The sequence below is a fragment of the Bufo bufo genome, chromosome 3 (genome assembly GCF_905171765.1).
Source record: "Bufo bufo chromosome 3, aBufBuf1.1, whole genome shotgun sequence".
Classification (NCBI taxonomy): Eukaryota; Metazoa; Chordata; class Amphibia; order Anura; family Bufonidae; genus Bufo; species Bufo bufo.
In genome coordinates, this window is record NC_053391.1 from 559,417,848 (window position 1) to 559,445,437 (window position 27,590).

Below are 27,590 nucleotides of genomic sequence, written 5' to 3' on the forward strand. Positions count from 1 at the left end.
CGTCCCCATCTGTAAAGAACTTTTGGGTTCTAAAAAAAACTGCTTATCCCCAGCCCTAACTTGTAGATGGTCCTTCAACAGTCCTTGGGTTCCTTCCAATTAGCTGAGTTTTCTAGTGAGTTTTCTTATTATTTTTAGATTCTGTATACAAAACTGATTTTTTATTTTTTGGTCAGAGCCCTACTTTTTGTCTTATGCACATTAATGTTTTTAATATAAAGCCCTCTAACATACGCCTTCCTTGCATCCCATACCATGGCCGACAAAGCAGATCCCACGTTATGATCAAAGTCTCCTATGGCTCTGGAAGTCACAGTACTTGTATCCACTAGATTAAGCCAGAACGGGTTCAGACGCCATATAGGCCTTGACGTATGTGCTACGTTCCCAATTTCAGCTGTACCAAAAGTGGAGAATGGTCGGAAATACTCCGGGGGAGATGGGAGACCTCCTGAGTCACAGCCAGTAAAGACTTAGACCCAATCGTCAAATCTATCCTGGATAATGAGTTGTGTGAGGAGGAGTAGCAAGAGTATTGCTGCTCTCCTGGTTGCTGGGTCCTCCAAAGGTCACATGGGTGGACCTACAAGGACAATCTAGCCATGGAAGTTGGGGAACTACTCGTTTCGGTGGCATCTGCATGAAACTTATTGAGGGCTCCGTTTAAGTGCATATTGAAATCTCCCATCATCAAAGTGGGGGTACCAGGGAATTTGGCAGTAAATGTTAGGATTATTTTCAGAATTTCACTTTTTAATATGTTGGGGGGATGTATACTGCGACTAGTATCAATCTAAAATTATATATGGAGCAGTCAATACATATAAACCGTCCTTTGCTATCAATGCATGTGTCCCTAGCTGTAAAGGGAAGGGTTCTGTGTACCAGGATACTAACTCCTCGTGCATGTGTGGAATAGGTAGAGTGAAACTCGTGCGCCATCCACTCCCTATGGATAAGATGTGTTTCGGAGAGGCAAAGGATTGCTGGATGATGTATTTGCAGAGTATGGAAGCAGGGTGGGCTTGATTTAAATCATAGTTTTCTACATAAAGACTAATTCTTGCTGGTATAACTTATAATATGCAAGTAGATGAAGATTTAAACAACTTTTCATATTAGTTTGATTAGGTTGATTCTGCATTCATAGGTTTGTAGAAGTTAGGATTAAGGTATTTTTCTCAACTCTGTTCATGTTATAACATTTTTGCTGTGAAGAGGCATGTGATCTCTGCTGAGTCAAATTCAGTTTTGAGAACTGCAAAGGTAAACCAAGCATCTGTGATAATATCTTGTAGGCAGAGAAACTGCCCAATAATCTTACAAAAACCTCTGGAAGAGCATGACATTGTGAATGGATTAATGGAATTTATTTGCCCAAAAAATTACACATATAGAAACATAGAATGTGTCGGCAGATAAGAACCATTTGGCCCATCTAGTCTGCCCAATATACTGAATACTATGAATAGCCCCTGGCCCTATCTTATATGAAGGATGGCCTTATGCCTATCCCATGCATGCTTAAACTCCTTCACTGTATTTGCAGCTACCACTTCTGCAGGAAGGCTATTCCATGCATCCACTACACTCTCAGTAAAGTAATACTTCCTGATATTATTTTTAAACCTTTGCCCCTCTAATTTAAAACTATGTCCTCTTGTAGCAGTTTTTCTTCTTTTAAATATTCTCTCTTTTACCTTGTTGGTTCCCTTTATGTATTTAGCAGTTTCTCTCATATCCCCTCTGTCTCGTCTTTCTTCCAAGCTATACATGTTAAGGTCCTTTAATCTTTCCTGGTAAGTTTTTGTCCTGCAATCCATGTACTAGTTTAGTAGCTCTTCTCTGAACTCTCTCCAAAGTATCAATATTCTTCTGGAGATATGGTCTCCAGTACTGAGCACAATACTCCAAATGAGGTCTCACTAGTGCTCTGTAGAGCGGCATGAGCACCTCCCTCTTTCTACTAGTAATGCCTCTCCCTATACACCCAAGCATTCTGCTAGCATTTCCTGCTGCTCTATGACATTGTCTGCCTACCTTTAAAGGGACTCTGTCACCACTTTCTAACCCCCCCTTTTAAAAGTATTGTTCTCTCCATGGCGCCCTTGTGATTACAAAGGTGTTGTTATAACATAAATTCGCCGTCTCGTTTTGATAATACCTTTTATCTAACCTGTCAATCTTGTGGATAAGGTGCCCAGGGCGTGTCTGAAGCTGCCGCCCGCCGCCGTTTGTGCCCAGCTCCTCCCCTGATCCTTTCAGCGCCGCCTGAATGTAAAGAAATCCGCCTCCGGCTCTCGCTCAGTGCCCCCTCCTCCTTTTCAAAGATCCCGCGCGTGCGCACAGGCCTGTGCCTGATGCGCCCGTGCGGACATTTAGAATCAGCCTCATTGAGCGAAGTGCGCATGTGCGCACTTCGCTCAACCTCCTCATAAGACGAGCACTGCAGCCAGCCACTCAGAGCCTGCCAAGCGCTATATGGAGCCGCAGGCTCTGAGTGGCTGGCTGCAGTGCTCGTCTTATGAGGAGGTTGAGCGAAGTGCGCGCATGCGCACTTCGCTCAATGAGGCTGATTCTAAATGTCCGCACGGGCGCATCAGGCACAGGCCTGTGCGCACGCGCGGGATCTTTGAAAAGGAGGAGGGGGCACTGAGCGAGAGCCGGAGGCGGATTTCTTTACATTCAGGCGGCGCTGAAAGGATCAGGGGAGGAGCTGGGCACCGGCGGCGGCGGGCGGCAGCTTCAGACCTTCAGAAACTCCCTGGGCACCTTATCCACAAGATTGACAGGTTAGATAAAAGGTATTTTTATCAAAACGAGACGGCGAATTTATGTTATAACAACACCTTTGTAATCACAAGGGCGCCATGGAGAGAACAATACTTTTAAAAGGGGGGGTTAGAAAGTGGTGACAGAGTCCCTTTAAGTCTTCTGAAATAATGACCCCTAAATCCCTTTCTTCAGATACTGAGGTTAGGACTGTATCACTGATTTTATATTCTGCTCTTGGGTTTTTATGCCCCAGGTGCATTATCTTGCACTTATCAACATTAAATTTTAGTTGCCAGATTTTTGACCATTCCTCTAGTTTTCCTAAGTCCTTTTCCATTTGGTGTATCCCTCCAGGAACATCAACCCTGTTACAAATCTTTGTATCATCAGAAAAAAGACACGCCTTACCATCGAGGTCTTCTGCAATATATATTAAACAATATGGGTCCCAGAACAGATCCCTGAGGTACCCCACTGGTAACAAGACCATGGTCTGAATTAGGGTTGTTGCGGGTATCGAAATTTCGATACCCAATCGATACTTTTGTCCCGGTATCGATACGATACCGGGATTTCCGTTTTTTCGATACTGGGCTGCGCTTCTGCGCAGTCTAGTATCTCTGAACATGAGCGCGCTGCTATCGGCACGCTCATGTTCTCTCTCAGCAGCACGGGGAGAAGGAAGCTGTCCTCCCTCCCCCTGTGCTGCTGCCGCTGCCACCAATGAGAAGAGAGGGGCGGAGGAGGGGCGGCAATGAGAAGAGAGGGGCGGAGGAGGGGCGGCAATGAGAAGAGAGGGGGTGGAGGAGGGGCGGCAATGAGAAGAGAGGGGGTGGAGGAGGGGCGGGCGCACTGCGCCACCAATGATAGGATTACTATCGGAGCGATGGGAGGAGACATCAGCTTCACTAGTGGGCGTTCCTTTTCCCTGCGCTGCGATTGGACAGCGCTACAGCCAGGGAGAAGGAACGCCCACTAGTGAAGCTGATGTCTCCTCCCATCGCTCCGATAGGAATCAGCAGCATGTGGAGCAGGAGAGGAGACAGTAATGGGGCACTGCTAGGGTTGCCACCCGTCGGGGATTGACCCGGACAGTCCGGGTTTGCAATCCTGTGCCCGGGTACAAGCCTTTCTTAGACCCGGACACAGGATTATTCTATTCTATTCATTGAAACTGCAGACAGTCAGTGTGGAGTCCGTCCGATCGCATATTTAAGCTGCTGCTGTCTGAGTGCACTGCACTGTCACTGATGATCAGCTGAGCGGAGCGCTCCCTCCCCCAGTCCCCCTCCTCCTCCAGTCTACAATCACTACAGTGATGCGGCTGCCAGGCAGGCAGCGCAGCCGCAGCAGCTCACTCACTGTTTAGTAGTCTCCAGTCTCCTCGCTCCTCCTCTGCCTCTCAGTCCCTCCCTCCTTCTCTCTGATAAGGAACTAAGTCAAGTCCACAGGAAGTGACATCAGAGAGAGAGGCAGGGAGGGAGATTTGAAATCATTCTTCCAGCAGCTCCAGGCTCCAGCAGCCTGCCCAACTAGTGCCCAGCCCAGACTGTGCCCGCTGTGCCCTGCTAGTTTTTCAACATGACCAAGACTGAGTCTGACTGTGACACTAGGTAATCACTTACTTTACTTCTAAAAAGGTATAAATATAAAACATTTGAAGCATGTTTGTAACAGTGTTTAAACAGCCTCAGGTTTCTGAATCTGTCAATCAGAAAAAACATTTATGTTATGTAGCTGATTGACATTAGCGATGGGCTGATGTCAGCAGTGCATAACAGTGTGTTTTATAACTCCCTGCCTGCTGCCGTTCTCTTAAAGGGCTTCTGTCACCCCACTAAAGTGTTGTTTTTTTTTGGGGCCAGTTAAATTAGTTATTGCGATATATGAAAATATAATGGTGTTACTTACTTTGATCCAGCAGTTTATTCAAAAAATGAAGTTTTATCATATGTAAATTCGGTCTCTACCAGCAAGTAGGGCGGCTACTTGCTGGTAGCTGCTGCAGAAATCCGCCCCCTCGTCGTGTTGATTGACAGGGCCAGCCGGGATCTCCTCCTCCGGCCAGCCCTGTCGGCATTTCAAAAATCGCGCGCCTGTGTTGATTCGGCGCAGGCGCTCTGAGATGAGGAGGCTCGTCTCCTCAGAACTCCCTCAGTGCGCTTGCGCCGATGACATCACCAAAATAGAAGACGTCATCGGCGCAGGCGCACTGAGGGAGTTCTGAGGAGACGAGCCTCCTCATCTCAGAGCGCCTGCGCCGAATCCACACAGGCGCGCGATTTTTGAAATGCCGGCTGGCCCTGTCAATCAACACGACGAGGGGGCAGATTTCTGCAGCAGCTACCAGCAAGTAGCCGCCCTACTTGCTGGTAGAGACCGAATTTACATATTATAAAACTTCATTTTTTTTAATAAACTGCTGGATCAAAGTAAGTAACACCATTATATTTTCATATATCGCAATATAACTAATTTAACTAGCCCCAAAAAAAAAAATCACTTTAGTGGGGTGACAGAAGCCCTTTAAAATAAAGACATGATATGCTAATGAGCCTCTAGGTGCTATGAGGGCGTTGCTGCAGCACCTAGAGGCTCCGTCCATTCACCTTTGGCAGTGGCACGCCCATGTTTAGTTGATTGACGTCCGAGTTCTCCTCTTCGTCCCGTAAATCCTGCGTCTGCGTCGAATACTAAACAGTACGGCGCAGGCGTGGGATCAGGGGCGTAACGATTGCGGTGCGACAGCAATCAGGGGTGGAGGTGGGACATGGGCGTGGTTGGAGGTGGGGCATGGGCGTGGCTGGAGGTGGGACATGGGTGGGGCCTGGAAAGGGCCCTCCCTCCCTTCTGTTCGGGTTTGGCTTGAAGAAAAGGTGGCAACCCTAGGCACTGCGGGCGAACGGAGCGGCGCCCAGGACTAAATGGTGAGTGCTGAGACATCGCTGGGCGCCGCTCTGTGTGGCCTAATAGTGAAAGTCTGGACTCATATACAGTAGTCAGTCTTTAACACATACAGGAGGCGGGTGCCGGCAGCAGAATCGCATTGCCGGCACCCTGCCCCTGACAGGGAGCTGCGATCAGCGGTGGTCCAAAATCATTGGTGGTGCAGTGTGCCCCCCATCCCATTAAAATCATTGGTGGCACAGTGCGCCGGCCCCTCTCAACCCTCTAGTATTAAAATCATTGGTGGCAGTGGCCACAGGGACCTCTCCACTCCCCCTCATTGGTGGTGCAGTGGCAGCTTCTGATCGGAGCCCCAGCTGTGTAAGCCTGGGGCTCCGATCGGTTACCATGGCAGCCAGGACGCTACAGAAGCCCTGGTTGCCATGGTAACATCCCACAAAGCACAGAGCAGCAGGGACAGTGTGGAGTCCTATTCACCCTGATAGAGATCTATCAGGGTGAATAGGAAAAGGGATGAAAGATCCCAGGTTCTCGCCCCTAAGGGGGGAAATAGTTATTAAATAAAAAGTGAAAAAAAACAAACACTAAAATATGAAGTATAAATCACCCCCCTTTTCCCAATTTCACATATAAAATATATAAATAAACATATTACATCGCCACGTCAGAAAAGTCCAAACTATTAAAATATAAAAAAAAAATCTAGGTGGTGAATGCCGGAACAGAAAAAATAAAATAAAAACTGCGCGATTCGCCATTTTTAAAAATGAGGAATGCACGTGGCTTTTTTTGTTTATTTTTTTCGCATGGTATCGAGTATCGCAATACTTTTTCATGGTATCGAAACCGAATCAAAAATTTGGTATCGCAACAACTCTAGTCTGAATATACAACCCTCTGTTGTCTGCCCCTCGGCCACTGCCTAATCCATTCAACAATATGGGAGTTTACGTACAGCCTTATTCTACATAATTAAAAAACTAATCTTTATTTCATGATGGAATAACCTTTTGGATGGTAATACATTTTCCTCAAAGCATTTTATATTAAAAAAATATCCCTTTTTTGGGATTTTTAAAAAAAATAAATTTCTATACTTTTTTTTTTTTTTTTTTTTTATCCACCCTGTATGGAAGACAGCATGCAGTTTAGGAAAATAAGACAAGTATGGCACACAAGATATCAGTGACCCTCGCAGGGGCCATTCAGAAGTGCAGATACAATGCTTATTAGGGGCAAGATAACATGCAGCTGGAGTCGCATATGTATGATTTACATAATAGTTGTACAGGTGATGCATTTATAGAACATAACTATACAGGTACATGACATACTCAAATGGTCATTTAAGTGTAAGTTTACGCAGGACTACCCATTAAACCCCACCCCGTATGTCAAAAGGACTCCTAAGGGTCGCTGGCCGCCGAGTGCAGGCGCAAATCATGCATAGTAAGTGGAGATGAACACCGATCACCCCAGACCCTATCGAATTTCTCCATGGAAACCGCGCTGTTCACTAAAGAGAGCCATTGTCCCTTTGTGGGGGGAGTATCTCCCATCCATTGCAGGGCGATCGCCTTTCTGGCCATAAACAGTGTTCTTTCTAAGAAAATTCTGTGGTAATGTGACCAAGACTCTTCATCCACTATGCCTAGGATGCACATCTTGGGGCACAGTTGCAATGTCGGAGGTACCAGGGCCTTGAGAATCTCCAATACCGATACCCAATATTGATGAATAGTTGGGCAGTCCCATATCATATGCCAAAAGTTGGTTGCCCTCCGCACTGCATCTGTGACACCTGGAGTGATCAATCCTGCCCATCTTATGAAGTCTAGTGGGAGTTAGATAGCTGTAATGCAGAATAAAGAGCTGAATCATTCTGTTAATAGAAGGGGAAACTCTAGTTGGAGCTATGCCGATCAGCTGTTTAAGGGAGGCAGCGGCGCTCCAGCAGTGCCGCGGCCCTCTCACTGTTTACCGCAGGCCCAGTGACGTCACGACTAGTATCACTGGCCTGGGCGCAGCTAAGCTCCGTTTCTTTGAATGGATCTTCGCCTTGCCCAGGCCAGTTAAGTCTTGACATCACTCGGCCAGCGGTGAACAGTGAGAAGGCCGCGGCGCTACTGGAGCGCAGCTGCCTCCTCAAACAGCTGATCGGCGGGGGTCCCAGGTTTTAGAACACCTTTAACAGAAACATTTGTCTTGACGGTGCTAGGGCCTGGCGCTTCATAATACTGTAGCCCGCTACATTTCAGAACAACCTGGTAACTGAAAAAAAAGATGAGAAAAAAAGTTCTCCCCTGGAACATGGCAGTTAATCAGAGTCCAGTAAAGAGTTAACATATAATTGGCTTAACTGGCAAAATACTGGATGCGTCTACCGTTTGCACAGACTGATCCATTCAGATAATACAGATCCATGACTGATCTGCACCAAACGGGAGTGTGAAAGTAGCATAAGGCAGTTGTAAAGCGGTTGAGAGCTTTACAACTGCCTTAACATCCAGGAAACGCGCTCTCCGTTTTTGGACTTCTGCTGAGAAATCCAGAAATAAGAATCCTCTCTTCCCGTTTATACTTAAGTCTGCACAATCTCTTGCACCTTTCAGGATGGCATCTCAATCTCTGAAGTGTAGCACTTTGATCAGGAGGGGTCTCGGGGGCGCCCCTGGAGGTGGAGAGCGGAATGGCACACGATGCGTCCTTTAAATTGCAAAAAGTGGAGGCAGGTTCTCTCTCCCAATTTTATCAGCAAGCCATTTTTCCACAAATGCAACAGCATCAGTAGTTCCTTCAGGATGCTCGGGCACAACAATTATGCGGACATTATTATGTCTCAGATGGTTTTCAAGGTCATCAGACTTAGAAATGAGCAGTGAGACATTGATTACATGTTGCCGATCGCTTTTTACTGGCGGTACCTGGTCTTCCACTGCTCAGATGACCCTCTAACTCGCTAACTCTTTGACTTGCCTCATATCTTGTCTTATGAGAGATCTTCTTTCAGTCCCCCCCATATGTGTATTTAGTGAGGCCAGCGCCACCCCACACTGCTACCGCTTTATACACATCCTTAGGCCTCTTTCACAAGGGCGAGATTTCCACGTGGGTGCAATGTGTGAAGTGAACGCATTGCACCCGCACTGAATCTGGACCCATTCATTTCTATGGGGCTGTGCACATAAGCGGTGATTTTCATGCATCGTTGCTAGGAGACTATCGGGATGGGGACTCTATCTTTATTATTTTCCCTTATAACATGGTTAAAGGGAAAATAGCATTAATACAGAATGCTAGGTAAAATAGGGCTGGAGGGGTTTAAAAAAAATTAAATAAATTTAACTCTCCTTAATCCACTTGTTCGTGCAGCCCAGCTTCTCTTCTGTCTTCTTCTTTGCTGTCCAGGAGGAAAAGGACCTGTGGTGACATCACTGCGCTCATCACATGATCCATATATTATATTCTGCTCAAAAAAATAAAGGAACACAAAAATAACACATACTAGATCTGAATTAATTAAAAATTCTTCTGAAATACTTTGTTCTTTACATAGTTGAATGTGCTGACAACAAAATCGCACAAAAATAAAAAATAGAAATCAAAATTTTCAACCCATGGAGGTCTGGATTTGGAGTCACACAAAATTAAAGTGGAAACACACTACAGGCTGATCCAACTTTGATGTAATGTCCTTAAAACAAGTCAAAATGATGCTCAGTAGTGTGTGGCCTCCACGCGCCTGTATGACCTTCCTACAACGCCTGTGCATGCTCCTGATGAGGTGGCGGACTGTCTCCTGAGGGATCTCCTTTCAGACCCGGACTAAAGCATCTGCCAACTCCTGGACAGTCTGTGGTGCAACATGACGTTGGTGGATAGAGCGAAACATGATGTCCTAGATGTGCTCAATTGGATTCAGGTCTGGGGAACGGGCGGGCCTGTACATAGCATCAATGCCTTCGTCTTGCAGGAACTGCTGACACACTCCAGCCACATGAGGTCTAGCATTGTCTTGCATTAGGAGGAACCCAGGGCCAACCGCACCAGCATATGGTCTCACAAGGGGTCTGAGGTTCTCATCTTGGTACCTAATGGCAGTCAGGCTACCTCTGGCGAGCACATGGAGGGCTGTGCGGCCCTCCAAAGAAATGCCACCCCACACCATTACTGACCCAATGCCAAACCGGTCATGCTGGAGGATGTTGCAGGCAGCAGAACGTTCTCCACGGCGTCTCCAGACTCTGTCACGTCTGTCACATGTGCTCAGTGTGAACCTGCTTTCATCTGTGAAGAGCACAGGGTGCCAGTGGCGAATTTGCCAATCTTGGTGTTCTCTGGCAAATGCCAAACGTCCTGCACGGTGTTGGGCTGTAAACACAACCCCCACCTGTGGACGTCGGGCCCTCATATTACCCTCATGGAGTCTGTTTCTGACCGTTTGAGCAGACACATGCGCATTTGTGGCCTGCTGGAGGTCATTTTGCAGGGCTCTGGCAGTGCCCCTCCTGTTCCTCCTTGCACAAAGGCGGAGGTAGCGGTCCTGCTGCTGGGTTGTTGGCCTCCTCCACGTCTCCTGATGTACTGGCCTGTCTCCTGGTAGTGCCTCCATGCTCTGGACACTACGCTGACGGACACAGCAAACCTTCTTGCCACAGCTCGCATTGATGTGCCATCCTGGATAAGCTGCACTACCTGAGCCACTTGTGTGGGTTGTTTTGGTCACTTTTGAATGCTGGCGGTGCTTTCACTCTAGTGGTAGTATGAGACGGAGTGTCTCATACTACCACTAGAGTGAAAGCACCGCCAGCATTCAAAAGTGACCAAAACATCAGCCAGGAAGCATAGGAACTGAGAAGTGGTCACCACCTGCAGAACCACTCCTTTATTGGGGGTGTCTTGCTAATTGCCTATAATTTCCACCTGTTGTCTATCCCATTTGCACAACAGCATGTGAAATTGATTGTCACTCAGTGTTGCTTCCTAAGTGGACAGTGTGATTGACTTGGAGTTACATTGTGGTGTTTAAGTGTTCCCTTTATTTTTTTGAGCAGTGTATTATATTTTTCCTCATTTCCCTGGTTCTTTTCTGGCCCTTTGTTTACCTTCAATAAAAACAATCTCTGCCCCTCCCCCTGCTCTGCAAAGGGAGTGAATACAAGAGCTGCCCTGAGTGACATGTCTGCCTGCTGGGAGAATCAGCAGCATGTTGTATTCACTCCCTTAGCAGTGTCATTGTACAGCTGGGACTTGTAGTCCTACAGATACAAGAGCTGCCCTGAGTGCTGGGAGAATCAACAGCAACTTGAATGTGTGGAACTACATGTTCCAGCTGTATGACACTGCTAATACACACAGGATCTTCCCCCTACTTTCTTGTGCAATGCTCTCTAGTCTGTCAGCTCGTGTGCCCAGAATTGTCACTGCAGCTACCCAGTCTGTGCAGCTGAAGGGGTTAAGAATCCTAGGAGAGAGCAGATGGCAGTGAAGGGGGTGTGGCCAGCACAGTGACTTCTTGTTTACAGGCTTGTAAACAAACTTTATCAGAGCAGGGAGAGAAGCTGATATCACAGGTCATGTGACCCTCAGTCAAATCTGAGAAACCAGCCACTGGAGATAGTGAGTTAATTGGAAAGCTGTTACATTTGCCTAGTTACATAGAACAAAAAAATAACTGACAACCCCTTTAATGGTGGGTTCTATATCAGAGCTGGCTCCAGTATGGCACTGACCTCCTTCTCAACAGGTGTTGAAGAGCACTCCATAGTGTGCTGCTTGTTCAGTATCCATTGCTGGGAGACTTGTGGTTGGTGCCGATGTGCGGGCGAACTTTTGCAGCCATCTCCAGACATTTTAGCGGCGTGCACGGCGCCATGTTGCTTAAGCGGCTTGGAGAGACCACACTCCTTCTCCTTAGCTTTCTGGCGCGTCATAGGGCCGTCAAAGGGTGCTAGACAGCGGGGGAATCCGGTCCATACAAGCTGCCTCCAAGGTGTTTGGCGATGTAGCGGGCAAACAGAGTATTTTAAGGTGACTTGGCCAGGAGCTCCACAGCATGCGTCTGCCTACATGCCTGCTCAGGCCATGCTCCCCGGGAGTTTTAGTTTTAAAACTGCTGGAGAGCCGCAGGTTGGCCCTCCCTGAATAATGGAATTATAAATCAGTATAATCCCCTTTAAGAACAGCTCGGGCAAGATGGCTGCCTCCATAAACATGTTCAGGAAATGGAATAAAAAAAAACCTTTTTTCAGATTACAGATTATTAGTTATCTGATTTTAACTGGCAGATAAAAATTTGGGTGACTTATTTCCCTTAACCGCTTTACGTCCGCCCATAGGATATAAACGTCCTATGGGTGGACGTCTATTTCTGAAAGCACGTTTTAGAACGTCCTTTCAGAAATGGCAGCTGCATGCTAATCGTGCAGCTGCTGATCGGGTTACCCGCTGTCAGTGACAGCAGGGCAACCCTTAGACAAGGCAGGGACAGTGCCCAGGTGTCCCTGCCTTCTAGATCGCTGCAGACACAGCGCTCACCGAGCGCTGTGTCTGCAGAGAGGGAAACGCTGTGCGCTTCCTGTTCCGGCCCGGCGGTCATGTGACCGGAGAGTGCAGGGGCTGTGTGAGGTCTCTCAGAGACCTCGATCAGCCCTGCTGTGAGGCTGTACAGCGCTGGTCTTGTATGACCTTATGGGGGACGAAAAGTGTAAAATAAAAAATAAAAGGTTAAAAATAAAAAAAAGTTTCACATGTAAGGAATGAAAAAAAGTTAAATAGAAAAAATAAAAAGTATACATATTGGGTATTGCCGCGTCCGTAAAAACCAGCTCTATAAAAATATCACATGACCTAACCCCTCAGGTGAACACCGTAAAAAAAACAAAAAAAAAAAACTGTCAAAACAAGCAATTTTTGTCACCTTGCATCACAAAAGGTGCAACACCAAGTGATCAAAAACACGTATGTCCCACAAAATAGTACCAATAAAACCGTCACCTCATCCTGCAAATAATGAGCCCCTACATAAGAAAATCTCTAAAAAAATAAAAAAAACTATAGCTCTCAGAACATGGACACATTAAAACATAATTTTTTTTGTTTCAAAAATGCTATTGTGTAAAACTTTAATAAATGAGAAAAAGTATACATATTAGGTATTGCCACGTCCGTAACGATCTGCTCTATAAAAATGTCACTTGACTGAACCCCTCAGGTGAACGCTGTAAAAAGAAATAAATAGAAACTGTGCTAAAACAACCAATTTTTTTGGTCACCTTGCCCCATGAAGTGTTATAATGAATGATCAAAAAATCATATGTACCCAAAAATAGTACTAATAAAACTGGCACCTTATCCCCTAGTTTCCAAAATGGGGTCACTTCTTGGGAGTTTCTACTGTAAGGGTGCATCAGGGGGCTTCAAATGGGACATGGCATCTAAAAACCATGTGGCGCTCCTTTTCTTCTGCGCCCTGCCGTGTGCCCATACAGCAGTTTATGACCACATGTGGGGTGTTTCTGTAAACCGCAGAATCTGGGTAATAAATATTGAGTTTTGTTTGGCTGTTAACCATCGATGTGTTAAAGAAAAAAATTGATTAAAATGGAAAATCTGCCAAAAAAGTGAAATTTAAAAATTTGATCTCCATTTTCCTTTAATTCTTGTGGAACGCCTAAAGGGTTAACAAAGTTTGTAAAATCGGTTTTGAATACCTTGAGGGGTGTAGTTTCTACAATGGGGTCATTTATGGGGGTATCCACTATGTAGGCCCCACAAAGTGACTTCAGACCTGAACTGGTCCTTATAAAGTGGGTTTTGGCAATTTTCTTATAAATTTGAAGAATTGCTTCTAAACTTCTAAGCCTTCTAACGTCCTAAAAAAATAAAATGACATTTCCAAAATGATGCCAACATAAAGTAGACATATGGGGAATGTTAAATAAAAAATATTTTGAGGTATCACTTTCTGTTTTAAAAGCAGAGAAATTGAAATTTAGAAAATTGCGAATTTTTCAAATTTTCTGGTAAATTTGGGATTTTTTTTCATAAATAAAGGTGAAATATTTTGACTCAAATTTATGATTATCATAAAGTACAATGTGTCACGAGAAAACAATCTCTGAATGACTTGGATAAATAAAGGCGTTCCAAAGTTATTACCACATAAAGTGAGATGTCAGTTTTGCAAAATTTGGCCTGGTCAGGAAGGGGGCAAATGGCCCAGATGGCAAGTGGTTAAAGGGGTATTCCGGGTTTAGAATGCGCACTACTGCGCTATTCATCTCAATGTAACCTGGCAGTAGCAGAGTGCTTGTACTTGGCTGTGGTCAGCAGTCTTTTATAGTGATGAATGGAGCAGCATTGCACATGCTCAACTGCTGCACCTCTCACTTTGTGGGCCCTGCGGGGTACAGAGCCGCCATTCTTACAACTGGCAGTGGTCCCCACCAATCTAACATGAAGTTACTGGAATAGCCCTTTTAATGTGTAAAAATTATACAGTAAAATGGTATTCATAAATGCCCATGGGCTTTACATCCGCCATGATGCCAAGCACTTGTCGACACTGGTACTTGCTCTTTCAACCAATCCTAAAAGGCGATGAATAAATGCAAAGTTTATTTATTAATAACTATAAAAAAATTAATTACTATGTATAAATATATCAGGGGGCAGTACAGATCTTTCCCATCGATTTATCCCCAGAACTGATGAGGAGACATCCTCTGCGTCTGGAGGAAAGGTTTGTACACCCAGGCAGAGTATTCTTTACTGTAAGAGCAGTGTTACTATGGAACTGAAATATTACAAGTTATAATAACTCAATTACTGGGGGTGTGATGCTTATCCAGATTTGGAAAGGATTTTTTTTATTTTATATAATTTTTTTTTTCTAAGTCAGTTTCTTCCGCATAGGGGTGTTTCCCTCTATATCAGCGTTGAAGTATAATGGGCAAGATGGACTTATGTCTGGTTTTAGCCTAACAAACTGTTCTGCTTGCCTAACTGTATTTTAAAGGGTGTTTTTTCAGGAGTAAAATATTAATGTCCTTGCCTCAGGATAGGCTGTCGGTATCTGATCAGCTTTTTAGGTAGCCGCAACGCTCTGCAACCTCTTCCTGGGCCACTGAGGTAATGTTCATTGGTCACATGGCCTAGGCGCAGCTCAGCCCTGTCCGCAGCTGCTATACATTGTACAGCGCTGTGCATGATGTAAGGAGGCTGCAGCACTCATCCTGCAAACAGCTGATCGTCAGGGGTCCAGGAGTCAGACCCCCAGCAAACTGACCGAGTATAGGTCATCAATATTGTGCTCCCAGAAATCTCCTTTAGGCACATGCTCACAACCATATATATATTTTGCTGTCCACAAAACATGGATCTGCAAAAACACAGATGACATGCATTCCATATTTTGCGGAACGGAACAGTACTATCCTTGTCCATAATGCGGACAATAATAGGACATGATATATATTATATAATATTTTGTGCGGACGCATTGAAATGAATGGTTCTGCAAAAAAAACTCGAACGGCCACAGAAAGAATGCGTTTATGTGCATGAGCCATTAAAGTGCTCATACACATTTGGGAGTTTTTGCTTTTGTCCTGGTTGCAGTTTTTGGTCTGGTGTCTGGCAGTAGAAAACTTACAATATATAGTAAGGCCACATGCATGGGGCCAAATTACATCTTGTATTTTGTATACAACCATAATAGGGTCCTGTTCTATTGCATGGGGGTCTCTACTGTGCTCCAATTTTAGAGTGGGATTCCTCATGACGCTTACTGGATCTGTACATGTGGCTCTATATACTAATGAGCCTTATGGCCTTGGGGACATGGCACTACACATTGACCGTTTGTACCTTTCCCAGTACCCTGGGCATAAAGGTTTTTTGACAGCCCCCCCCCCTTGCTAGATACAGTTAATAAGTTACATCATTCATATACATTACATTATCTCCTGTTACTTTCTTTTTAGGGTAAAGCGGTGAAAAAAAAATCTTGCACTCGTCCCCAGCCTTTCAACTTTTCTCAGAGGAGAGATCGGTCTCAAGTAACTACAGATATAGGACACTCTGGGAATCCTCCAGAAAGTTACAGAAGAAGGGATCCATTAGCGGAGGTCACTGTTACTCAGAAAAATCAAGAGTCCAAGGATGCTGACGGCAAAGGTAATTAGAATCGCTCGTTCATTGACTAGTGGCAGAAATGTATAGCATCTGTTATTAATAATTGTGTTTTTTTTTTTGTTTTTTTTTCCTAGGTGGCTCTGAGGAGTTTAAAGCCGATCCAGCAGCCTTGGACAGTATTCTGTCTAATGTTGGGGTACCAGTTGCTACTGGTAAAGTAAGCTTGGCTCAGAGGGTGCCCATGAGAGTGTCATCAATTGCTCAATCAACCAATAGCTGCAAAAACATGGTAAATGTGAATAGATATGTCTGCTTTATTTGGCTGCACATTGTTTTACCCACATGGCAAGGCATTTTATTGAAGGCCTTTACCAAGCTATGTAATGTTAAAGGGGTTGTCTGAGTGCTCTGGAAAGGTCATTAAAGGGGTATTATGGTTACGTTATGCCTTATCCACATGATAGGAGAAAACTGAGATTGTGGGTGTCCTACCGCTGGGACCCCAACTGATCATGAAAATGGGAGCCTCTTATCCCACGGCAGCCCCCTGGAATTACCAGAGCGGCCAGTTGGGCATGCCTATGGCCGCTCCATTCATCTCTGGGAATTCCGGAGATAGTGGAGTACTTTACTCTATCTCTGAAACTCCCCTAGAACTGAATAGCGGGCCACATGCATGTGTGAGTGGCGGCTCCGTTCTTTTCAGAGGGGAGGCAGGAGGTACGGGGCCACCGTTCTCGTAATCAATAGGGGGTCCCAGCGGTAAGACCCCCCACCAATCTGATAGCTATACTTCTATCCTGTGGGGGTCACACTCGTGGCTCCCCAACCAATCGTTTCTTTGAAGAGATTGCAGTTCTTTGGTGGTCTTCCTGACCTGTGACGTCATGTAACCTAGATGAAACCCAGTCACACAAGTAAATGGGGCTAAGCTGCAATGCCAAGTACTTGGTAATCTGTGAGGAACCTCCTCAATCAGCTGATCGGCAGGGGGTTGGGAATCTGGCCCCTGCCGATCTGATTATTCTATCCTGAGGATAGGTCACAGAATCTCAAAGCACCTTTTAAAGGTTTGACTTGTTGGACTAATACACCATAAATTTTTCACGAGACAAATCTGTTGAGGATGAGAAGAGAATCTATAACCTAGGTAGATCCCATAGACCAGGAACTACTGATTGTGAACCACTCAAAGGCCACAGGTTTATCAGTAGATCCTGATCTATGGGGTTCACAATGTCCTACAATAGTGATTCCAGCTTTCTGAACAACTAGTCTTTTCATGGTGGTTCTGAAAGACTCCATGACAATTTGACCAGAGCTTTTCCTTGATCTCTATCTGCTGCAAATCTCTTCCTAGGCACAAACAAGTTATATGTATTACTGTGTTAGAAGGACTGCGTGTGACAATGACTGAAAAAGTCTAAGATCATATTTTTCAGATCTGTGTTGTGGTCTGTCTAGCACAGTCTATAGTGTCATGTAAAAAAAATGGTGAACGGCACAGAGGTCGAAATCTATCATTATGAATAACAGATTCCACGTATAGGACTAGCCTTAGTTCAGCTATGAGGATTTACCGCTGACCTTCTTATTTCTTCTTCCTTCTTCCTCCTTTCTTCTTCCCTTTTTTTTTGTAATATATATTTGCGAAAAATAAGAAATTCCCCATGTGAGTCATTGTTTCTTGTGCTGTGGGACCTAAACCTTTTCGCTTTTGTATTTTATCTTGAAAGATCTTTGTAACCTCTATTACAGTAGGTCTCTACCTTTCTAAAGTTGGCTACTGCTGATCTAGAAGATGCTCTTTAAAAGTGATCGGTGCACATGGCACAAATTGGGCTGGGAGGTACCAGATTATAGTACAGCACCTGCCACCTCAAGACATATATATCTTTTAGTAATTGCTTGCATCCCCCCTGTAACAATTCTGGTGCATCTTTTCTTTTTTCTGTGCGGTACCATTCCTTTATTACTCCTTCTTGAAGTTATGAATGAATTTTTAGCAGTTTGCTTTAATGGTCCAGATGGGTGTTACCAGTTGGGGTTGTCCATGCACAATCTGACGCAGGCAGCACTGATTGGATTATGTCAGACTGTGCAAGGACACCACTGGTAGCACCCATCTAGATTTGCTAGTATAAATAATTAAAGGAATGGCACATCATGGAGTCATGAGAATATATACCGTACTCCAGAAACAATAGGTTCCCTTTTTTTTTTTTTTTTTATGTAGATAAGTATATTTTGATGCCCGGGATGCACTGCTAATAGCCCCTGATCTTTTTCTTTCTTTAATTTAGCTTTCTTTTTTTTCTCCATGTCTTGTGTGTACTGACAATGGACAAAAATTAAAGGGGTTTTCCAGGGCTTGGGTACTGATGAGCTATCCTCTTGGTAGGTAATCAATATTAGGTTGACCACCTGGCACCCCATTGATCAGATGCCGGAAGCTATACAATAGACAGATGCAGAAGGCTCCATCCGCTTTCTATTTGCCAGCATACTACATCCCAGCTCCCGTTCACTTGAATGGTTGCTGAGGCACTGCCAACACAGTGGATGGGGTCTGGCTGCCCAAATGGATGATTGTTATGGTTGTGGGGTGCTGGAAATCGGACCCTCACTCATCTCCTATTGGTCAATATCAATTAGTCCTGGAAAACTCTATTATCTAATATATATTATACACTGTCTTGCATTTTTATTTGTGTTTCTTATTGTGTTTATTTTTTTCTTTTGAAGATGGTTAGAAGTTCAATGTATGCTGTACTAAGAAGCCAGTCGGCATCCTCCAATTTAGACAGGATGTCTTGTTTCTCCAAGATGCAGACTAAAGGTATAATGCCAGCACTGTCTTTTTAAAATAACTATAGCTTTTTGGTGTCTTAACTGACCCCATTCATGTTTTTTCACTTGGTAATAGTTTTGGAACGGAGCTCCTGAATATGGATATTGAGCACTACGGCTGCATGCTTTTCTGCACCTGTAGAGGGTGGCATAAAAACATTGAAAAGTCAGAATTTGGTTAATCATATATTATTTTTTTTTGCCTCTACCTCCATGAAAGCACTTGCGCTGAGATGACGACAAGAAGAATAAATTTGACCCTCCTCTCGCTCCTCCTCAGTGTCACCCTGTCCCTTTCAGGTGGGAAGAGGTTCTCCTAGTTCCACAAGCATTTGCTGTGGCTCCGTTCATGTGAAGGCGGACAGGTTTGGTGTTTGCCTACCATTTGTGAGGATGACAGGAGGAAGCTTGTAGTGCGCCTTCCTGGAGGTTAACTGTGGTGGTGACTTCAGGATGCCCAGACCTGAATGCTGGTGTTACGGAGTCTCCTCTTCAGCCCACCATTGCTTTAGGCAGTGGGTGGTGCATGGTGACCGGACACTCATGGACTCCTTCCGGTCTTCTCAAACTGCCACCTTTTGATATGTCTGGATGACTTCAAAGGGGGGCTTGAGCGGAGTAGCTGTGTGAGTACTTGGTGCATGCATGGCTTTGGCTTTCAGATTTGGTCCTAAGAATCAAAGTGGATTTGGTAATAAACATGAAGGGGGTCAATGTATGTAAGCCTAGAAACTGCTTGGGCCTGTGGAACTGAGTCATTGTTCAGTAAATGTTAGTTGGGTTTACAGACTATTGTGAACCTTTACTGTGTTTTTACTCCTTTCCTGTGTAGTAGGGTGACGGGCAGTTCGTAGTAAACTATAGTCATCAAAAACGGGAGGATGTATCTAATCCAGGACTGTTGTGGGATGCTTGAGGTGAGCAGTTTTTATTCTGGGGATCACCATATGAGTTGGGCTGCTGATAAGGAATAGAACTGAATGAGGGAGGAAATAATTATTCCTCCCCCTTCCAGTTTACATCAGCCTATGTAATCAGGCCAATGGATGTGTTCTTGTGCTATGGCGCTTGCTCTGGCCGCACATCAGTCAGTGTAATATAGCCTTTAGACCTAACATGGGACCACACCCATGCCGTTAAGGGCTCATGCACATGACCGTTGGATGTTTTGCAGTCTGCAAATTGAGGATATGCAAAACGTGGATACTGGCCATGTGCGTTCTGCCCCTAATAGAACCGTCCTATTGTCCATAATGTGGTTCCGCAAACGAAAGGGACAAATGAAGAAAAATCATGTGTGCATGAGCCCTAAGGGTGCATTTCCTTGCTCTGAAGATTGGTTAGACTAGGGATCAGCACCCTTCAGCAATCCATCTGTGGTGAAACTATGACTCCCAGCATGCGTACTTCCTTAGCGGTTTTCAGACCTCCCATAAAAGTGATTGGAGCATGCTGGGAGTTGTAGTTTCACCACATCTGGAGTGCTGAAGGTTTCTGACCACTAGGTTAGACCTTTCTTGGCTTTTCCCCAGTGTCTACTTGGCTATGGGATGTTTGTATGACATGGTTAAGTTTTTGTTTAATGTGGTAGCCTGTTATTCTTGGACATGTGATTTAGTTTGGCACTGTCTGCCTCCTGGCTTGCCTGGTCATGGCTTGGGTGGCTGACGCACAGATTGGTAATGTTGCTTCTCATGTCAGAAGCAGTAAGCCATACAAATGTAATGCTTGCTGCTGGTGTGATTTGGTCAAAAATGCTAATCTGCCCAAATTGTATTCTGAGAGGTATGGTAATAAATGCCTTGGCTCATGCGTAGAATTCTGCTGGGGTTCGGAGGGGAGAGGGAAATTGCACTCTGTTCTGCCAGAAGGGTCTTTCTACCTGGGCCGTGTCGGCTTCTTCGGCTGAGCATGTTTCCACGGAACAGATTTGTAAGGCTGCATCTGATATATTTCATACATAACACTTATGTCTACTACATTTTGTTATTGGATAGTCATGAATGTGAAGCAGGATTTCTTTTAGTGAAAAGGTCTTGCAAGCTGTGGTCCCACCCTAGATGATTTTAATCTGGTAGACGTCCGCATATTGCCGTCGTGGAGGACTACAGGGGAAAAACTGGATTACACTTACCAGTAATTCCCTTTTCAGGAGTCCTTCACAATGGCATGGCCTATATCCCACCCTAAAAAATTACAAAATGTGAAAATAAAAAAAAAATTGGGTTAGGTGTGTGGTACTGTGGGCTCTCGTAAGCTGTCCTGTTCCATTAAGACACTGAGGAGTGTCAAATGTATTCTCCCTGTCGCTATCTGCTTGAAGGAGGGTCATCTCAACACAAGTGCGGTTGTGGAGGACTCCTGAAAGGAGTTACCGGTAAGTGCAATTTTATTTTTTTCTAACATTTAAAGGGAATATCTCAAGTGTTTAGTTTTAGTTCCCTTTATTAGATTTAAAAGGGTTTTATAAAATTTAAATACTGATGCCCTATCCTCTGGATAGGCTAAGTATTTGATCAGTGGGGGACCGACAACTGGGACCCCCGTCGATCAGATGTTTGAGAAGGAAATGTTTTTCTCTGTGCTCACCAGGTAGCACCATACATTGTAAAGCGCCTGTGCTTGGTATTGCAACTCGGCCCCATTCACTTCAATGGGGCTGAGCTATGCCTAGGCCATGTGACCAATAAACATGTCACTCGGCCTAGGAAAAGCTGAGAGAAGGCCACGGCAGTACTGTGAGTGCCTTCTCAAACAGCTAATCGGCACGGGGGTCCCTCACCAGACCCCTTTAAGTCTGTAGAAGGGAAATTATGTGTTTGTTCTAATTTTATAATGGCTGTGGGCAGTAGGATTTAAAGGCTGTGGACACCTTTTGCGCTGATTCTTCATAGTTGCTTCCTAAATGAAAAACTAAATTACTAAAAATTGTCTACAGTTTTCTGCAAAGTGTGTGGAAGCTCCTCATCTAGCTGCTGCTGAATCTGGCATAAATCTGTTAGAACTGTGTTTCTGACGCCAGCTTACAGCACTGGGGCTACTGCAGATCAGCAGGGTTAAAGGATGTTGGACAACCACCGGCCACATGTTGATGGCCTACCCTGAAGACAGACCATCAATAGTAAAATCCTGGATAACCCTTCAAAAGGTTATTCCAGCAAAATAAATTAAAGACTTGCAGTGGGATTTTGTCGTTAACAAATATACTAGCATATACTCGTCTCCCTGATCCCCCACCATTGCCATTCTAAACCCTGTATTACATTGCAGAATCTAGCAGGAGATTGTCAGGCGAGAAGCACTCCTTCCTGGCAATTGCCTGCTTGTTAGTGGAGGTGACCGCTGCTATTATATGCAGCAATCTCCTCCACAGCATGGGGATGAGTGATCGCTATGCCATCGCTCGTCCCCATGCTGTCTAGTTGTTTGCCGGTAGCAGATCGCTATTAGATAGGTCTGCCGCCAGCAACCAAGGATTTTTAAGCAAGCTGAAAGATTCCGATTGCCCGATGAAACGCTCGTGCTGGGGTCCTTGTTGCACTCGTTCTGCTCCTACCTTGTCAGAACAGGAGCAGAAAGTGCAGCACTACGAGGACCCCGGCAGATGTGGGCGATTGGGGAGGCGAGTGTAAGCTGGTTCATTTTCTGCAATTTTAGGATTTATATTTTGCAGGAATACCTCTTTAAATGTCATAAATCACTTGCGTACAGCCCCCCTCTTCTGAAGGCCATGGAGTGACAAGAAAATGCATGCATCTTCCTTATCGGTGTCTTTAGTATATTGTATGGTGTAATTATCTTATCTGGGCCTCCAGCAGTATGGCAGAGCTGTCGTTTAACCCTTTAGCTGCCATAAGTGTTTGGACATCTTGCACCTCTGGTAGCCGGGACTGTTTTTGACATGTGCAAGTTAAACCTAAATTATGAAATCAAATCGTACAAGCCCCCACCCCAATACTCGTATATTTTCTGAATGTAAGACATCCTCCACCTTGTCAAAATGCTGCTCAGCACGTTATACACGCAGAGACCTTCATGAAATTTTGCATCATAATTTTTATTTATAGAATTTGCATAAAAGTTTATTAATGGATGAAAATAACTACAAATAAAAGCTCAACATGTGCATATCTCCATAAAATCACATTTATTGAATTTTTTTATTTCTTCCCTCCCCTTGATTTGCCCCCTCCATGGTGGCACTATAACCCCCGCTCTGTTCTGGCATCTAAAATGCTAATGGTAAAGATACAGGGAGGAGGAGACCTCGGCTCTCCTTCTCCCTGCCTGGACACTGTCCAATCGCTGTGTACATGGTACTCGCTTACATGGCCTTTTCTTGTAAGTTATACCAGATCTTATGAGAACAGCTTGTCTTTTCCCCGACTGTAAAGTGGTCCAATGCGTTTAGACAGCGTCACAGCCAGGGAGAAGGAAACTCCCTCTGAGGAGAGCTCTCCTCCTCCCTGTACCTTTGCCACTTGTTGGCATTATTAGGCACCAGAAGGGGGGGGGGGGGGGGGGCTTAGTGCTGCAACGCAGGGGACAAAGCAAACCAATGGCATCTGCTGGAGGAGGACTACAGTTGAAGGTATTAGTTTTAGAAAACAATCCGCTGAGGTCTTCTTTAAAGGGAATCTGTCACCTGCTTTTACCATTTTAAGCTGGCACCATCGCTATGTTGACTAAAGTACCTTATTTCCAGCAGTTTTCTTTTTACTTTATTTCGTTTTGTAGTTTTGATATAAAAGCGCTTTTTCTGTTATGCTAATTAGGGTCCAAGGAGCCCAGAGGGTTTTTTTTTCTTAACTCTCCGGAGCCCAGTGACGCCCCCCTTAATTAGAATTCTAAGGACGACTCCTGATCATCAAATAACCTCCCACAGCCCTGGCAAACGGTTCCGCCCCCTCCCCACGTCATAGTCTACCTTATAGAAATGCCCCGTCCTTCCTGTCTGCGGCCAGAAAACTCGCGCAGGCGCAGTACTGCCAGCGGCCTGCGCAATCATCAACCTCCTGAGGGCAACAGCCTCAAAAGTCTCACTGGGCATGCGCCGAGCCCAGTGATGTGACCTGAGCGCTGTTGCCCTCAGGAGGTTGATGATCGCGCAGGCCGCTGGCAGTACTGTGCCTGCGAGTTTTCTGGCCGCAGACAGGAAGGACGGGGCATTTCTATAAGGTAGACTATGACGTGGGGAGGGGGTGGAACCGTTTGCCGGGGCTGTGGGAGGTTATTTGATCAGGAGGCGTCCTTGGAATTCAAATTAAGGCGGGCTGGGCACTGCAGGGGGGCGTCACTGGGCTCCGGAGAGAAAAAAAACACCCTCTGGGCTCCTTGGACCCTAATTAGCATAACATAAAAAGCACTTTTATATCAAAACTACAAAACGAAATAAAGTAAAAAGAAGACTGCTGGAAATAAGGGACTTTAGTCAACATAGCGATGGTGCCAGCTTAAAATGGTAAAAGCAGGTGACAGATTCCCTTTAAGCTGATGATAAAAAAAATAAAAATAAAAACTATAAAATTAAAGGGATTGCACTCCTTAAAAAGTGAACCCCCAAAACCTATGTTTTTCCTAAAATACAGACTGATTGCAGTTGCCTTGACGGACTGTTGATAACTGTGTCCACCTTCATGTAACTGACAAACAGGAATTGCTTACTTACATGATTACACAGGTTGAAAAAAAGACTTGGGTCCATCAACTTGAACCTTTTTTTAAAAAAAAAGCATCAAAACAAACCTTGCCCCTAAAATTCACATTTTAAGCAGAGGTTTACCCACAAAACCAATGTAAAAATATCAGTGTGCCAAAGCTCAAATATACCAGAAGTGCATGGCTCAACAAGAGCCTGTACTCTTAAAACGTGAAAAACGACTGCCATGTTGCCAAAATCAAAATTTTCTGAGTACACTGCATACAGAGTTATTAAACGGGAACCTAACACCTCTACTATGCTGCCCTCGCTGTGGGCAGCGTGATATATTGACGGACCAGAATTCAGCAGGCTGTCACTTCTGGGCTAGAATTCAATACTTACAGTTCTAACAGGACAATCCCCGCCGCGAGCTCCAGCGCTGCAATGGGGAGGAGTCCGATGAGAGTTGTAGGCCTGAACTCCCCCAGCCTCCAGCCTGTGACTGGCAGGGGTTTTCTTGTTGCGCATAGGAAAGAAACTTGCCAGTCTGGGGCAGGAAGCTGAGGAGAGCGGGCTTCAAGTCTCATTGGACTAGTCTCTCTCTCGCAGTACTGTAAAAGTAGCCAATACTAGCCCAGAAGTGACAGCCCGCTGAAATCGGCAGGCTGTCGCTATGCTATGCTGCCCGCAGCAAGGTAGAGGTGACTGATTCCCTTTTATATAAATGAAATATAATCTGCAAAACTGTAAGATGTGAGCAGTTCATACATGACACACATCTACATTTAATGCTGTTTGTTAAAGAAATGCATAAACCGCAGCAATGTAGAAACTTTTTCTTGGCAGTATTGTAAATTAAATGGTGTATAATTTTCCATCCCTGATACAAACATTAAAGGGGTTTTCCAGGTTCAGCGCTGAACCTGGACATACCTATAATTTCACCCAGGCAGCCCCACTGACGAGAGCATTAGGCTTTTTTATTTACCATAAAACACCGCTAGGTGGAAGCTTCCGCCCAGCAGTGTATTCGGTAATATCACTGGCTCTGATGGGCTGGCTTTAGTGCTGCCCTAGCCGTTTTACTGGCTAGGGCAGCGCTGAAGCCTGCCCGTCAGTGGTGGTGACTTCATCGGGCATACTGCTAGGCAGAAGCCTCTGCCTGGCAGCCCTAAGCAGAGCCCTGTACGTCACTGGATCACCTGAAAATGCCTTTGTCCTGCTCCAATGTTCAAGTCAGGGGGGCTGCCTGGATGAAAATGGGGATATGTCCGGGTTCAGCTCTGAACCAGGACAACCCCTTTTAACGAAGGCCTCTTTCAGCCAGGTATAATATGGGTCTTTATAGTTCCAGTATTATAAAATATCTGAACCGCCTGTAGTTCATCAGAAAATGTGCTGTGGCCTTCTCACAGCTTTCCCTAGGCCATTGACTACTTGTTCAACAGTCACGTGCCCTGGATGCTGCTTGGCCACATAGAAGTGAATGGGGCAATACGTGATAACAAGTACAGCCACTATACAATGTATGGCGCTGGTTGTTCTTGGTAAGCACGGAACAAGAGCGCTTTCTTAAACAGCGGATTGGTTGGGGTCCTGGGTTTCAGACCCCCACCCATCAGATACTGATGTATCCAGAGGTTAGGTCATCAGTTAGTCTCGGAAAACCCCTTTTAAAGCTTAGCTTATCTGCTTGAAAACTAGATTTGGGTTACAGCTCTAGCTGCTGCACAGTTTGAGATCCAGCTATGAATGACATCCGATACGCCCTTGGCAGGGAAAGGGTTAGCTCTCTGACCACTAGCTTGCCAGTCAAATTCAGGCAAGCTTCAGAATATAGGAATTCTCATTGTTTGATGTGAGAATCTCAGTATTTTATTTTTCAAATAGACCTACTTTAAAAAAAAAAAAGTTATAAACATCTTTACTGGATTTTCATATTCTACATTCTCTCATCTGTACCATGTATAAGGTCTCTTTATTTTCTCTTTCCTACTTTAGCGACTGATCAAAAACCAGTGTTTAATCAAAATCCGCTTTTGAAGAGCTGTGTCCCTGACAGTTGCTTGGAGGGATTTGTAGCTTCCAACCTGGGTGATAAGCTCCAGTCACAGGTTAGCAGTAAGTCTAACATCTCATTGTTAAAAATATCTGGAAATATGAAATTACATGGTTGGTTTTTTTTTTTGTCTTTTTATAATGGTTTGTGTAGGAGAATCCAGTATTACAGCAGATGAATCAAGCTTCCCACACACAAGTCTCCAGTGTGACTTCACTACCTCTCAAGAGTCAGGAGGTCACCACTGTGAAGTCCACTTCAGTGCCTCCAGTCACTGAAGATGCAGAAGGCTCTGTATTGCCAGAGGAGAAGTATGTATTTTAGTTTACAGGATTTTTTAATTTTTTTTTTTTTTTTTTGTGGAAACTGCATGACATGCAGACCTAGAGCTTCTGCTGTTTTTGGAAAGGGCCATTTGTCAGTGTAGGGGGAGGGGAGAAACACAAGAATGACAAGAGAAGGAAAATGACCAGGAATTAGGCCTCAAGGCTAGGGAAAGGAAAATAGTTACCACCTACAGATACCCTAAACCTAGCCCTGACTCCTGTCAATATGAATAGACCCTGAAGGTGGGAATATTCATACACTGGAAACCTAGACCCTAGAAACCCTGAAAATCCCTAGGATTAGTAACTGGGTCTGAGACTACTGGTTCCTTCCCAGATGAACGAACCAGCATTTTCCTGAGGCCTAGTAAAAACAAGCAAATGGGAGCAACAAAATACCAAGAGAAGTACACTCCAATAGAAAATGGATGAGCAGGAACTGATAACACACCAGCTCTTCCAACTCCAGGCAGAGAATATCAACCGCATGGTATGAAGTGAGTCAAGACTAAATAGAGAGCAGTGATGACCACCAGCTGCACCTGGTATAAGAGGTGTGGTCATTACTAACACTGCAATAAGTGAAAGCAGAGAGACACTCAGATCTTTTGGGTTGACCAATGCTCCTGTGGTTTTTCAACATTTCACCAATGACCTCTTTAATCATGTAGTGGGCTGGTTTCTTGTGGTGTATCTGGATGATATTCTAATTTATTCTCCTGACATGGAGACTCATCAGGATCACGTGAGAAAAGTGTTACAGATCCTAAGAGAATAAACTGTATGCCAAGATGGAGAAGTGTGTATTTGCAGTTCCAGATGTGCAATTCCTGGGTTACCTACTCATCTTCAGGTTTTCTTATGGATCCTGAAGAGGTCCGTGCTGTGTTGGACT

The 27,590-nt window shown here is 44.9% G+C and overlaps 1 protein-coding gene across 1 annotated transcript in view; it reads left to right on the forward strand.

Annotated features, from left to right (window-relative positions):
• The window catches only part of LOC120995968, a 92,565-nt gene that overhangs the window by 14,227 nt on the left and 50,748 nt on the right, over positions 1-27,590 (forward strand). Inside the window, exons 3-7 of the mRNA XM_040425538.1 lie at positions 15,669-15,861; positions 15,954-16,108; positions 18,565-18,658; positions 26,312-26,424; positions 26,523-26,680. Of these exons, the coding sequence (XP_040281472.1) occupies positions 15,669-15,861; positions 15,954-16,108; positions 18,565-18,658; positions 26,312-26,424; positions 26,523-26,680 (713 nt within the window). The remainder of the gene's footprint in view (positions 1-15,668; positions 15,862-15,953; positions 16,109-18,564; positions 18,659-26,311; positions 26,425-26,522; positions 26,681-27,590) is intronic.